At 47.5% G+C, this 14,735-nt stretch overlaps 1 protein-coding gene across 1 annotated transcript in view; it reads right to left on the reverse strand.

The window, feature by feature from the left end:
- STXBP4 (syntaxin binding protein 4) overlaps positions 1–14,735 on the reverse strand; it is a 144,953-nt gene that overhangs the window by 66,211 nt on the left and 64,007 nt on the right. The window contains exons 14-16 of the mRNA XM_083427490.1: positions 10,975–11,091; positions 9,417–9,466; positions 4,278–4,411 (exon numbers count right to left, since the gene is read on the reverse strand). Of these exons, the coding sequence (XP_083283616.1) occupies positions 4,278–4,411; positions 9,417–9,466; positions 10,975–11,091 (301 nt within the window). The remainder of the gene's footprint in view (positions 1–4,277; positions 4,412–9,416; positions 9,467–10,974; positions 11,092–14,735) is intronic.

Consider the following 14,735-nt stretch of genomic DNA (forward strand, 5'->3'; position numbering starts at 1 on the left):
GGCAAATTATACACTTCTCTCTCCAGAAATGCTGCCACTACAGCTGCCTCAAAGGCTGAGCGACTCGTGAACAGCTAGAACCAAGAATGGGCCACACTTCTCAGAACAACATCCGTAACAGCTAAATTGTAGGGGAAACATGTTAAAGAGACATTAAAGGTAACAATAAGTGATTTCATTCCATCGAAATACCTTCAACCAACATTTGCCAGTTTCCATGTTTTAGTTGAAAAACTAAGATTTTGGGAGGGTGGAAGTTTTTCCCCCCCTGAAGCAGGCTTTAAAAAATATTATTTTTAAGCCATTGCAATCTATGCCTGTTGCCTTCCTAACTGCCAGCACAAAGATGGCACCAGCTAGCAGAAGAGTTGGACAGCAAAGGATATTTTATTTTAGGCACCTGCTAAGTAAAATGTTTATTGCTAAGTGTACACTTCATTAAAATTGTGTGCGCCGTTGCTTTGCTTTTCAGAGAAATATTAATTCGTCGTGCTTCACTTTTCCCTCCCTCTGTAGAACAGGGGTTGGCAACCTGTGGCCACCGAGATGTTGCTACATTCCCAGCTCCCATCAGCACAGCCAATGTTGGGAGCTGAAGTCCAAAAATATCTGGACAGGCCACAACCAGGTTGTGTCCTGGTTTTCCACCCAAAACACACAGACAGAGCCTCTTGCCTGTCGCATAAGAAAGAGACCTTTGTTAAGGAAAGCAATGGCACAGGCTCGGCAACAATGCTCAGGAGTCACGATTCAGAAATTCAGGAGCAGGGCAAGTAGTTCAGAACGGGGCAGAAGTAACCAAAGTGTCCCAACAAGTTTCTCCACGCCCCTGCCAAACTTTTAACGACGGCATGGGGTGACTCACTTGTTAGACTCTCTTCCCTTGGGGGAATGTTGGACTTACAAGTGTGAGCTCTGTCGGGGTGGGGCTGTCCTCATCTGCAAATGAGACGCCTGGTTCTGGGCGGCATGACCATGCCCTCTAGTTCAGTCACTGCTGCCAGATGTTCAGTATCCCCTCTCAACTGATCAAGACTTTCCCCCAGTTCTCACTGAGGTGATTGATTGATTGAATTTATATACCGTCCTACACCTGGAGGTCTCAGGGCGGTTCACAGAAAAGATCACAATATATAAAATCAAAATCAAAACAATAACCCAATACCACATTTTAAAAGAGCCACATTTTAAAAGGGTATAGGATGTCGATCAGGTCAACCAAAGACCTGGTTAAAAAGGAACCAGGTGTATAATGATGGTGCCAGGCGAACTTCCCTGGGGAAGCCACTGCAGAGAAGGCCCCATTCTCATGTTGCCACCCTCTGGACCTCTCAAGGAGGAGGCACATGAAGGAGGGCCTCAGAAGATGATCTCAGGGTCTGGGTAGGTTCATATGGAAAGAGGCGATCCTTGAGGTATTGTGGTCCTAAGCCGTTATCGAATCTGCAGAAGGATTGGAGGCGAGAGCTGGTATCTCTGCTTCCCTCTCCAAACCAGGGTAGTCAGGGTGGAGGAGGAGGAGGAGGAGGAGGAGAAGAAGAAGAAGAAGAAGAAGAAGAAGAAGAAGAGGAGGAGGAGGAGGAGGAGCAGGAGTTTGGATTTGATATCCCGCTTTATCACTACCCTAAGAAGTCTCAAAGCGGCTAACATTCTCCTTTCCCTTCCTCCCCCACAACAAACACTCTGTGAGGCAAGTGGGGCTGAGAGACTTCAAATAAGAGCCCAAGGTCACCCAGCAGCTGCATGTGGAGGAGCGGAGATACGAACCCGGTTCCCCAGATTACGAGTCCACTGCTCTTAACCACTACACCACACTGGCTTTCACACTGGAGAGGGCAGACCATCTTTCCTCTAAACCTAGTTCCTACCCTCCAGCCCTCTGCCCACATTTCTTCCTATTCCTCCTCCATCTGACCCCATCAATCCAAGCCCAACCCTGACGGCATTGTGGGGCTCATGAAAGGTTGCCTGACCCTATTTTGAAACAACAGTGTCTGAACATTACAGAGTTATGAGCAATGATAACCGCTTCCAGAATTCTGCAGTGGCTCCTGCTATTTTTACTGCCTCTTGTGGTAAGAGCACTACTTATCCGTTAGACATTCCCATTCTCTCCCTTACCTCTTAATTTGGTCTAGCTTGTTAAACAAAGCTACGGAAGCTATGGCAACGTAGCTTAAACCGAAGCTCACGCACTTAGCAATGAGAAGCCTGCAAATAAGCTGCTTCCCACACCCAAGGGAAGACACTGCATTTTGTTGCATGGAGGGGGGGGAGGTGGCTATAGTGACTTTATATACAACCATCAACTTTTCAAATGTCTTAGTCCATACAAGAGAGGGTAGACAGAAGATTCTGGCAAAATGGGCACTAGTCTACGAAAGCTAAGGATGTGGGTGGCGCTGTGGGTTAAACCACAGAGCCTAGGACTTGCCGATCAGAAGGCCAGCGGTTCAAATCGCCACAACGGGGTGAGCTCCCGTTGTTCGGTCCCTGCTCCTGCCAACCTAGCAGTTCAAAAGCACGTCAAAGTGCAAGTAGATAAATAGGTACTGCTCCAGTGGGAAGGAAAACGGTGTTTCCATGCACTGCTCTGGTTCGCCAGAAGCGGCTTAGTCATGCTGGCCACATGACCCGGAAGCTGTACGCCAGCTCCCTCGGCCAATAAAGCGAGATGAGCGCCGCAACCCCAGAGTCGGCCACAACTGGACCTAATGGTCAGGGGTCCCTTTACCTTTACCTACGAAAGCTTACAGCACAGTTAATCTGGCAGCCTAAGGTGCCATTTTATGGATGTTTATAGTTGCTAGGAGAGGATATATTCATTAGATATTATCCTTCCTTCCTCATGTTTGTGAGTCCAGCAGAGTGCCATCCCTTTGCAGCTTTAAAGGGAAGCTTAGATAGGCTAGTTTTAGCCTTTGAGTTTAAGTAATCCAGGATGCTTTAAGGCAGACTGGATTCTCCTGGTGTTTCCCGTTTTCCTCCCCCTTAAAAAAATATTCACAAAAACAACCTTGTAAAAGCTAAAAGTAACATTTACCCACTCAGAATGCTCGCTGATGAGTAAAAGATAACGGCAGTTTTGTTCAGGCAAGCTTAAAATGGCAATCCAGTTACAAAGACACACTTTAGTCTGGTTTGAAATGGGGTTCTGAATTGTTCTACATTGCTGGAATGAGGTGAAAGAGCAAAGAGGAAGTGCTCAGCCAGGTGAGATGATGAATGGCTACAGACAGTGGGTGTGGCTCTCGGAGTCCTCTCTAGCAAAACTTACAGGAAAACTCTGTGAGCTTCAGCTCCTATCATGTGCCTATCTAGCAATCAAGCATGCATTGTTGGTTTGATTGCTTTGTAAATATCACACAGCCTTAAGTCTCTTCGTTGTTTTCATTCACTGACTGTCCCTTCAAGGTGTGTCAGAACAGGAAAAGAAGCCCACCAAAATAAAACTTTGGCAGATAACAAAGCGCCGACTGGCGATTTATTCATGGGAGAAAAGACTCAGGAAGCCACAGCAGCCCACAAGTCAACGTTCACAAATAGGCACCGAAAATTCGTTTGCTATTGGACTGGGCATGTATAAAGGATATATTTTGGTGTTAAAAGACCAATGCTGGAGGTGAGCTGCAAAGAAAAGGAAACCTGGTCACCTGGGGTCAATTCAGGCTCACTCCAGGTGACCAATTTCAGACTGCACTGAGTATCTCAGAAACATTTTTCCTTTGCCTCACGTTCGCTCAAGATCACACCTCTGCTTCAAGGAAACAGAAGACGACTGCTCAGGAAGTTTGACAATAGTCTTATAACCATACCATCCACACTTCAAGGACAAGGACAGCTGCAGAGATGTCCCATGCAGCTTTAGTCACTGCTAATTCTGAAGCCACCATCATCTGACCAGTTCAGAAAGCACTATATAATCTCAACATTTTCATCACAAGTTGCTCTTCTCAACCTTTTGCCTTTCACTTGCTTTGCACGCGTTGAACAATACTGCTCCCTAGAATAGGCAAAATTACGGAACAGGGGTGTTTGCATGCCATATCAGCAGTTTTCTATTTCAATAACCGAATTCTTAATTCCGAAGCACAAATACTAGAATTACCTGAATTGCTATATTTATTTTCACCCTTTGAACATCTCACTGATTGCTATTTTCTTTTCCTTTTGACAAACCGCACACTGGATGCATGGCACAACCCACAATTAGCCAAACATTTTTCGAGAGAGAGAGAGAGAGAGAGAGAAATGGGGGGAAAACATTTAAGACTCACAGTCTGCTTCTAGAATGGCACGGACAGATTTAGTAAGTTCCTTAGCTTCTGCTGCAAGAGATGCTGGCAGAGTGCGTCCATTCCGTCCCAGGCGTGCGATGAGTGTTTTAGAGGAGAATGTGGCTTTGCTGTCACTGAAGGAGACACACACAAAATGGCCATGTTATAGTTGCAACACTGCAGCATTCCTGCACATGTCATTGAATGCACGATCATTTTCAGCTATAACTATGCTGCAACGGAAGTCAAGAGAGTGAGTTAGAAGAACGCACTGTTCTGAGCCTTCAACACAGCTTTTTATTTTTAACTAGGAAAGTGCTAATGGTGTGTGTGTGAAGGCCAAACCACCCAGTATGAGTACTGAAGGGCAGGCTTTACATCACTGCATCACTGTCATCAAGCACAGTGCTTTACCATTTTCCATGTGTCAGTGAATGGCAGCAATTATATGGAAGTACGCTCCTAGTACGCTTCTGAGCACAATTCAAAGTGTTGGCCCAGAATACCTGAAGGAGAGTCTCCACCCCAGTGGTTCAGCCCCAACACTGAGGTCCACCTCCACGGCCTTCTGGCGGTTCCCTCACTGAGAGAAGTGAAGCTACAGGCATAGGGCCTTCTCGGTAGTGGTGCCCTCCCTGTGGAACGCCCTCCCATCAGTCGTCAAGGAGATAAAGAACGACACAACTTTTAGAAGATATCTGAAGGCAGCCCTGTATTGGGAAGTTTTTAATGTCTGACATTTCATTATGTTTCTATATGTGATGGAAGCCACACAGAATGTGATGGAACCCAGGCAGATCATTGGGATATAATAACAATAGCAATAATAAAGAAAGCAAAGAGACATTGATTCCTTCCATCAGACTACACAAATACATTCTGGTCCTTTGGAATGGGCCCCTAGAAGCACTCACTCTTGGCTGAACCCCTTCCAACTGGCATTTGGAGTTGTAATGAGTGTCTATGGCCATTCGGTATTTGGGGGCCATTCTTTTGGGTATGTCCTGAACACAAACAGGGAGGGCAGCTACCGTATTTTTCGCCCCATAGGACGCACCGGCCCATAGGACGCACCATGTTTTTTGGGGGGGAAATAAAGAAAAAAAATTTTATTTCCCCCTCAGGCGCTTGTGGGGCCAGGAGCGGGGAGAAGCGCTTTTCTCCCCACCGCCAGCCTTCACATCAGGTCCGGGGACAGGGGGAAGACTCGCTGCGCCTCCCCACTGTCCCGGGAGCTTGTGGGGCAGGCAGCGGGGAGAAGCGCTTTTCTCCCCGCCGCCAGCCTTCACGTCAGGTCCGGGGACAGGGGGAAGACGCGCCGCGCCTCCCAGCTGTCCCCGGAGCTTGTGGGGCAGGCAGCGGGGAGAAGCGCTCTTCTCCCCGCCGCCAGCCTTCACGTCAGGTCCGGGGACAGGGGGAAGACGCGCCGCGCCTCCCCGCTGTCCCCGGAGCTTGCGGGCAGGCAGCGGGGAGAAGCGCTCTTCTCCCCACCGCCTGCATGCAGAACAGGTCCGGGGACAGCGGGAAGACGCGCCGCGCCTCCCAGCTGTCCCCGGAGCTTGCGGGCAGGCAGCGGGGAGAAGCGCTCTTCTCCCCACCGCCTGCATGCAGAACAGGTCCGGGGACAGCGGGAAGACGCGCCGCGCCTCCCAGCTGTCCCCGGAGCTTGCGGGCAGGCAGCGGGGAGAAGCGCTCTTCTCCCCACCGCCTGCATGCAGAACAGGTCCGGGGACAGCGGGAAGACGCGCCGCGCCTCCCAGCTGTCCCCGGAGCTTGCGGGCAGGCAGCGGGGAGAAGCGCTCTTCTCCCCACCGCCTGCATGCAGAACAGGTCCGGGGACAGCGGGAAGACGCGCCGCGCCTCCCAGCTGTCCCCGGAGCTTGCGGGCAGGCAGCGGGGAGAAGCGCTCTTCTCCCCACCGCCTGCATGCAGAACAGGTCCGGGGACAGCGGGAAGACGCGCCGCGCCTCCCCCGTCCCCGGAGCTTGCGGGGCAGGCAGCGGGGAGAAGCGCTCTTCTCCCCGCCGCCAGCCTTCACGTCAGGTCCGGGGACAGGGGGAAGCCGCGCCGCGCCTCCTCGCTGTCCCCGGAGCTTGCGGGGCTGGCGGCGGGAAGAAGCACGCATCTCCCCGCCGTCAGCCTCTAAACCACATAGGGAGACAGCGGGATGGCGGCGTTCCGCCTCCCTGCTGTCCCCCGACCTTGTGGGGCTGGCGCTGCGGCTCTCCTGAAGCCTGGAGAGCGAGAGGGGTTGGTGCGCACCGACCCCTCTTGCTCTCCAGGCTTCAGCGAAAGCCTGCATTCGCCCCATAAGACGCACACACATTTCCCCTTCATTTTTGGAGGGGAAAAAGTGCGTCTTATAGGGCGAAAAATACGGTAAATCCAATGTACCCTGGCTATTTAGAACCTTCTGGTTGGTGTTTTTTTTGGGGGGGGGAGAGAGGGGGAGAAAAAGGGCCACAGCCCGGTGGCATGAACATGCTTTGCATCCCAAGGGCCACAGGTCCATTCATTGCAAATTTATTCATTTATGTTATTCCGCGATTCAGATGTCTGCTCCAAAAGCGGCTTGCATCAATTTAAAGCGTGAGAAACGAGGGGAGGTGGGGCATCCTGCAATCTGACTTTACAAAGACGCACACAAGTTGGGAAGTTGTGAGAGACCCTAGTGGAGCAGGATGTCCTTCAACTTCCCTGGAAGACTTGCCCTCACAACCATCTTTGGACATCCCTCATTTCCTTGAAGTCTCAACATGGGAAGAACCCATGATGCCAGCGCCCCTCCAGCCTGAAGAAGTCATATTGCCTTCCTTCGGACTCCAGCTCAGAGCTCATAGCAAAACCTGGCTGCCACCATACCACCGCTCCTAAAACTGGCAGGGCTCCTTTAAGAGTAGAGGATCCACTCAACAAGAGTGGGCCTAGCTGCTAAGAGGAAGCTGCTGTCCTGCTTAAGCCTCAGGCTGGTTTGATTGGTTTTTTGAGCGACAGTCAAGCAACTAGCCAAAGCAACACTGGGAGCTCTCCAGGGTGCTACCTGCCCTGCTGATCTTTGGGCATGGACTTCTGCTTTGCCTCACCTTCCTTTGATATGGTCTCAATTCTGCTAGGCTTGACTTACTGAAGAAATGAACCTATGCTGCCAATTCTCGTAGTAGACCAGTATAAACTAAACATAAGTGGCACACAAAACACTACCAAACACTACCAAACCATTCTACGTTCTAAAACCATTCTACATTCTAAAAGGATGTCACATAGAGGAGGGAGAAAGGTTGTTTTCTGCTGCTCCAGAGAAGCGGACACGGAGCAATGGATCCAAACTACAAGAAAGAAGATTCCACCTAAACATTAGGAAGAACTTCCTGACAGTAAGAGCTGTTCGACAGTGGAATTTGCTGCCAAGGAGTGTGGTGGAGTCTCCTTCTTTGGAGGTCTTTAAGCAGAGGCTTGACAACCATATGTCAGGAGTGCTCTGATGGTGTTTCCTGCTTGGCAGGGGGTTGGACTCGATGGCCCTTGTGGTCTCTTCCAACTCTATGATTCTATGATTCTATGTTCTAAATCTTATATTAATAATCCAAAAATTGAGAGAGCTATGTACAAGATCTAGTAAATGGATAAATGCTTAAGTCAAGAAAGAACTTAGCATATGAAGTTGAATGTTTATAAATATATCAAAACCTACGGAAGAATGGGAAAAGGTCTTAGAATATATGCATATTCTAAGTGAAAAACAAATAACGCTTGTAACTTTTAATGAAGCTTTGTAAAAAAGAAATTTGAATTGGATTGAAACAAGATTTAACTTACAAATTAAATGTGACTTTTGGAATGTGTAGGAAAGTAAGAAGGGAAGGAGTACCAGCCAAGTTGAGGGAAGTCAAAAAAGGAGAATGGACTGAAAAATTGTATGAATTGTATGAATTTGTTTTATTTGTAAATTGAATAAAAATTATATTGGGAAAATATATATATATCAAAACCGTGAGAGAGATTTTACTGAAGAAGCCCGAGACTCTTCATGGGCGAAACAGGTGACAAATGCCAGCTCCCTGTCTAACTCTTGTGCGTAACATCACCGACACTTCGTTTGATCAAACTTATCCTCGTTGATATCTAACCCTTGAGCACAACATCGCCAACACTTTGTTTGATCAAACTTACCTTTGTTGATATCTACAGGAGCCTGGCTAAAGGAACTTTAAAGACTGAATCTTCCTTTTGGACACAATTTGAATGTGTTTTCTATTTGTGGCTTCTGTAGTAGATCTTGTACATAGCTCTCTCAATTTTTGGATCATTAATATAAGATTTAGAACGTAGAATGGTTTGGTAGCGTTTTGTGTGCCGCTTATGTGCTGCTTAACTTTATACTGGTCTAGGCTTGACTTACTGGCTACAAAACTGGGGCTACTGACTTGGGGTTCCTGTCATCTATGCTTAGCAGCTCCCCACTCCATTTGTCCCCTGGCTGGAGCACTGCCTGGAATGGAACAAAGAACTGGACTAGATTGCCTGCAAGCATTCCTCCATCTCTTAGGTTTCTATTAATACATGGTGAGTGGTCATTAATGGGTTTTTTAAACCCCAAACTGGTGGCTTTATTTGTGATTCCAACGTTCCTGAAAAGGAACAGGTGTTAGCTCAGGCACCCCAACCTGCGGCCCTCCAGATGTTTTGGGACTACAATTCCCATGATCCCTAGCTAACAGTCCCAGTGGTCAGGGATGATGGGAATTGTAGTCTAAAACATCTGGAGGCCCGAAGGTTGGGGACGCCTGTGTTAGCTGGACTCAAAACTGAGAACTGGGGTCAAGCACCCCCTCTACTACAGCCTCAGTTGTGCGGCTGTGAGCAAGTCACTGTTTCCCAGCCTCATTTTACTCTGGGTTTAAAAAAAAAGCACGACTAATTGCCCTGCCACACAGGACATTCTTATTATTAACACAATAAAGATGATAAAAGTCCTGCAAACTGAAAGCGCTACAAGAGGTGACTAGCAGAAATAGTAACTGTAAGATTCAGGAAGTGGTTCAGTATGTATTTATATTTATTTATAAATATTTATTACATACTTAGGATAATTTCACTAAACAAGCTGCAGTGGCACATTCCAATCTTAGGTTTTCTCACCTTAAATTGGTCAATGAAGTAGAGGTATCCAACAGCACTTCCGGCAAAACCTATTGGCAGATAGTCAAGAAATACGGTTTCAGAAAGTTTGCTACAGCATCATCTTTTTCTCTGCTTAATAGGTTGCTAAACGTGAAACATTGAGACTTGTGTACCTTGCATTTAAGATGACCTTTGCCCTATTGGCTGAAATTCACATCTGACTCGAATTGGTAGCAAAGTTGTTGTTCATCCTAATGGTAGCTGGATTTTCAAGTTGCTTTCTTGAAGTTGGGTAGCCTGATCCTACAAGGGCCTGGAAGAGTTGTGCTGCATCAACACAAGCTAGGCGGCATTCAGCTTCTAGCTGACATTCTCTGCCCACATCACATTATACTTGTGGCTTGAATCTAAACCAGTGGCAAGCAGATTTCTGGCTTGTTGGATCTACCGTATTTTTCGCTCTATAGGATGCACCTTGTTTTAGAGGGGGAGAACAAGGAAAAAAATTCTCCCCCTCTCTGCTCAGTGACCCTTCAGCGAAGCGGCAGGAGAAACGGAGCCCCTTCCATTTCTCCTCCCACTTCGCTGAAGGGGTGCTGCGCAGCTCTCCCCGTCTGCTGAAGCCAGGAGAGTCTTGCTCTCCCGGCTTCAGCAAAAGGAACCCGAAGCCTTCAGAGCGCAGCGCGAGTTCCCGCTGCGCTCCAAAGGCTTCAGGCGGCTATCCCTGAAGCCTGGAGAGCGAGAGGGGTCGGTACGCACTGACCCCTCTCGCTCTCCAGCCTTCAGCGAAAGCAACATGTAGCCTCCGGAGCGCGGAGGGAGCGCTCCGTCTGTGCTTTGGAGGCTTTGCGTTGCTATCGCTGAAGCCAAGGAGCCTGCATTCGCTCCATAGGACGCACACATATTTCCCCTTAATTCTTGGAGGGGGAAAAGTGCGTCCTATAGAGCGAAAAATACGGTACTTTTCTTTTCTTTATTGCTAGAAACCCAAGGGCTTCATGTCAGAGTCAGGTGCAAAAGGCATCTAATTCAATAATTTTGCTCCTCGGTGCACATCCTTCAGCTGGCTTTCAGTATCAGAGCTGGGCTGAGCGTCATCTCACACAAGAGTCCACTCATTGTATTTATTTGTTTCAACAGCCAAATTCGGCTGGGGAAAAGTCATTTGGTTCCTTTTGTTAAGTAGCTGGGAGATGGAGCCACTGAAAGCGACCCAGAGATCTACTAGTAGATTTTGCTTTGAAATCTTTAATGTAATTAAGTAACTTTTAAACACACCACACTACCTATGTTTATGTTCTGGCTGTCCTTCAATAAAGCCCTCCTTTGCTCACCACAAAATTTCTGGCTACAGATTTACTACTTCTAAAGAGGCCCTGCCGCAGCAGTTTGTTTTAAATCTGGACTTTGCAAACCACAGATGATGAATTCGTTCTTGACTTTTATTGTGTTTGGCTCCAACTGTCAGATCTGAGGTACGAAAAAAAACACAAAACCGCACACCCAACAAAAAATGAATATAAATCAGCACGCCTTGCTCCTTTCAGGAGAAGGAAGTTGCCAAAAGCGCCTTTACCTCAACAAACTGCAGCAGCTTTTCAGTTGCCACCTCAAACATCTTCTTGGCAGTTTCGGATTTTCTCAGCTGGCAATCGAGCACTGTAATCCTCTTCCTTAAATCTTGGATGCTGTCCTGAGGAACAAGAAATTCAGGTAGGCCACCAAACCAGACGCACAGGAAGCGAGGTGTCGAGGAAAGGCCAGGAAAACTTTACACTAAGTCGGTGCCCAAGAGATGTTTTGGACTATAATTCCCAGCTAGCATAGTTTGAAGCATGTTATAGTTCTAAACATCTGGAGGGAACCAGTTTGGCAAAGTCTACTCTACAAGAATGAGTAAATGGGGGACTCCTTGTATCAAGATCTGGTCCAAATCGCAGGTACAGTACAAAGGGTGCGTGTGTTTTTAGGTTTGTGAGGGGACAAATGGGCTTGAAGTCTTTCAGGCCACTGGAAGAGAATATCAAAAGAGTAAATCACAATGTAATAAAGGAATGCTGAAAGGTTTGGGTTGCGGACTTAGCATATAGAATAAGAGAACAAGAAGAACATATGTTTAAAGAAGATTGGGAAATGCTTATTGATTATATGGGGGGGGGGGGAATTGTGTACACATGAAAACCCTGGCAGCATTAAGCTAAATTCAACAGTGTGAACAAGTTTTGGTGGATGAAATAATGGAATACCGAATGGTTTAGTTCATGTAAAATACGCAGGGATTTATGATTTGAAAAATGGACCATGGAAAGAGAAGAAGGGAAGCCATGGATATTTTAAGGTTGTTCAAATCAATATTTTGAATTGTAAAACAGAAAATCTAATGAAAATTATACACAATAAATAAATAAATAAAAATCTGAAGTGGAAAAAAGAGAGTAAATCACGTGCCCTTAATGAGACCCAATTATTATCTCACAACTAACAAAATGCCTAAGACAGGCGGAAGGGAGAGGAAAAGGGGTCTGCATAGGACGGGGATGCCAGAGGTCATACTCTCTGTCAGGCATCCCCTAACTTGGCCCTCCAGCTGCTTTGGGACTACAATTCCCATCATCCCTGACCACTGGTCCTGTTAGTTAGGGATGATGGGAGTTGTAGTCCCAAAGCATCTGGAGGGCTGAGTTTGGAGATCCCTGCCTGTGGTTTGCCCACAAAAGAATTGGGGGAATCCTTTACAGCATGTGTACAGCTACTCATTGACAGGCATGCCAGCCCTACCATGAGGCAGACTGAGCTGCTTGCCTCAGGTGGAGGATGCTGGGAGAAGGAGAGGTGTTGTTGGAGAGGTGCTGGGAGGACACAGCTGTGTGCGTGCACCTTAAGCTAGCCTGCTGGTGTCGGGTGCAATAGTGGCTGCTTTCCCCTTACTATTGTACTGGTGGCGGTCCCACCTAATCCTTCAAGCAGCAAAATGTCCATGGCTGGCCCCTGGATGCAGTTCATTGCGTTTATAAGATGCAGAAAGAGGAAAGTGGAATGTAACCGGGGATGCTATTGTCATGGGTATGCGCCTAAACTTGCTCATTGTCCCTGGGGACCACAGGGAAAAAAAGGCTTTGCTTTCCCACCCCAAATCATAATGTCCGTTACAGTGGTACCTTGATTTAAGAACAGCTTAATTTATGAACGGGATGCAGGTGGCGCTGTGGTCTAAACCACAGAACCCAGGGCCTGCCGATCAGAAGGTCGGCGGTTCAAATCCCCATGACGGGGTGAGCTCCCATTGCTCGGTCCCTGCTCCTGCCCACCTAGCAGTTCGAAAGCACGTCAAAGTGCAAGTAGATAAATAGGTACCACTCTGGCGGGAAGGGAAATGTCGTTTCTGTGCACTGCTCTGGTTCGCCAGAAGCGGCTTAGTCATGCTGGCCACATGAGCTGGAAGCTGTACGCCGGCTCCCTCAGCCAGTAAAGCAAGATGAGCACCGCAACCCCAGAGTCCTCCGCGACTGGACCTAACGGTCAGGGGTCCCTTTACCTTTACCTAGTTTATGAACAACTTGGATTAAGAACACTACAAACCCGGAAGTAGGTGTTTTGTGTTGTGAACCTTGCCTTGGAGGCAGAACATCTTCCCCGCTTCTATGGGAAAGCACGTCTTGGTTTAAGAACACTTTGGTTTAAGAACAGACTTCTGGAATGGATTAAGTTCGTGAACCAAGGTACCACTATATACTTTTTATTTGCCTTGCAAAACATGAGGAACCGAAGGAAACTGCCTCTGAGATATAGGTCTCTTAAAAATTAACCAAGTTCAGGTCTGTAACATGGTAAGTGAACATAGGAAAAAGTGTATTTCTCTTCCCATTAAACCAAATACACGTTTATTTAAAAATAATCTTTTTAAACATTGTTTATCCTCCGGGGGGCGGGGGGATGAATGGGAAACACAGCCTAGCAGGCATCGCAGAACTACAACTCCTATCAACCCCGGCCAGCATGGTGAATAGCCAGGGATTATGGGAGTTGGAGTGCAACGACCTATGAACCAGTTAGTCACCCTGATGTAGTCCATATTGCAAACGTTATAAATTTCCACACCTTTGGCTGCAGCTGGTGGGGAAAAGGAAAAGGCAGATAATGGCACATTAAGGATGTGAAGAAATGGATATCACGATACTGCTTTTGGTGGCATGCAGCAGTAACGTGTGTCGTTTCTCCCTGAAATTATGTATTACATGACAATACAGAAGCTGCACTTCCACTTTATATAATTTCCAAGTCTTCCTCTTAAAAAAAATAAAAAGCCACAGGGCACACAACAAAGGGATGTAAGAAATCATGGTTTGATGGATGTAATAATGGAGGTGCAGTTTTCTGCTCCTCTGGACAGAAGCAGAAAGTTATATATTCTTTACAAAAATTTTTTACCTTTATTCCGCGCATTATGTCAAATCTTTTATCAATCAAGCCACACACAGGGAAATTACTGTGACCTCAGAGAAAGCCAGCACAATGCAGGGGGTGATTAAAGGTGACTCACTCTCCCCAAACCTGCGCTATTTTAGCCACAGAGACTCTTTGCAGATGTGGAGTGAATATTTCCAAATTAATATTGATCGCTTCCATCTTGCCTTCCTCACCCAGAGTGTCAGAGGTGCATGCGCTATACAGCAAGACAGGCTAGTTCACAAATCAGATACCCCCTGTGAAACCTTCTCAGGAGAAAGTAAGACGATTCTTGGGCACATAGGCAGCGCTAGTTTGTGTGAACACAGCATCTAGGAGCCCTTTCCCACTCTTCCCACCCTTCAGCCCCACCTTTGAAGGTGACTTGGAAACTTCCAACTCATCCAGAATGCGGGAGCTAGGCTGGTGACTAGTAGCAGCCACTGGGACCATATAACACTGGTCCTAAAAAACCCTGAAGGACCAGGTATGCAACCTGGGAGTCAATTTGGACTCACAGCTGTCCATGGAGATGTAGGTCAATTCTGTGTCCAGGGCAGCTGTCTACCAGCTCCATCTGGTACGCAGGCTGAGACCCTATCTGCCTGGAGACTGTCTCGCCAGAGTGGTGCATGCTCTAGTTATCTCCTGCTTGGACTACTGCAATGTGCTCTACATGGGGCTACCTTTGAAGGTCACCCAGAAACTACAACTAATCCAGAATGCGGCAGCTAGACTGGTGACTGGGAGTGGCCACTGGGACCATGTAACACAGGTCCTGAAAGACCTACACTGGCTCCCAGTATGTTTCTGAGCACAATACAAAGTGTTGCTGTTGACCTTTAAAGCCCTAAATGGCCTCAGCTCAGTATACCTGAAGGAGAGTCTCCA

Source organism: Podarcis tiliguerta, assembly GCF_965153285.1.
Source record: "Podarcis tiliguerta genome assembly, chromosome: 2".
Taxonomy (NCBI): Eukaryota; Metazoa; Chordata; class Lepidosauria; order Squamata; family Lacertidae; genus Podarcis; species Podarcis tiliguerta.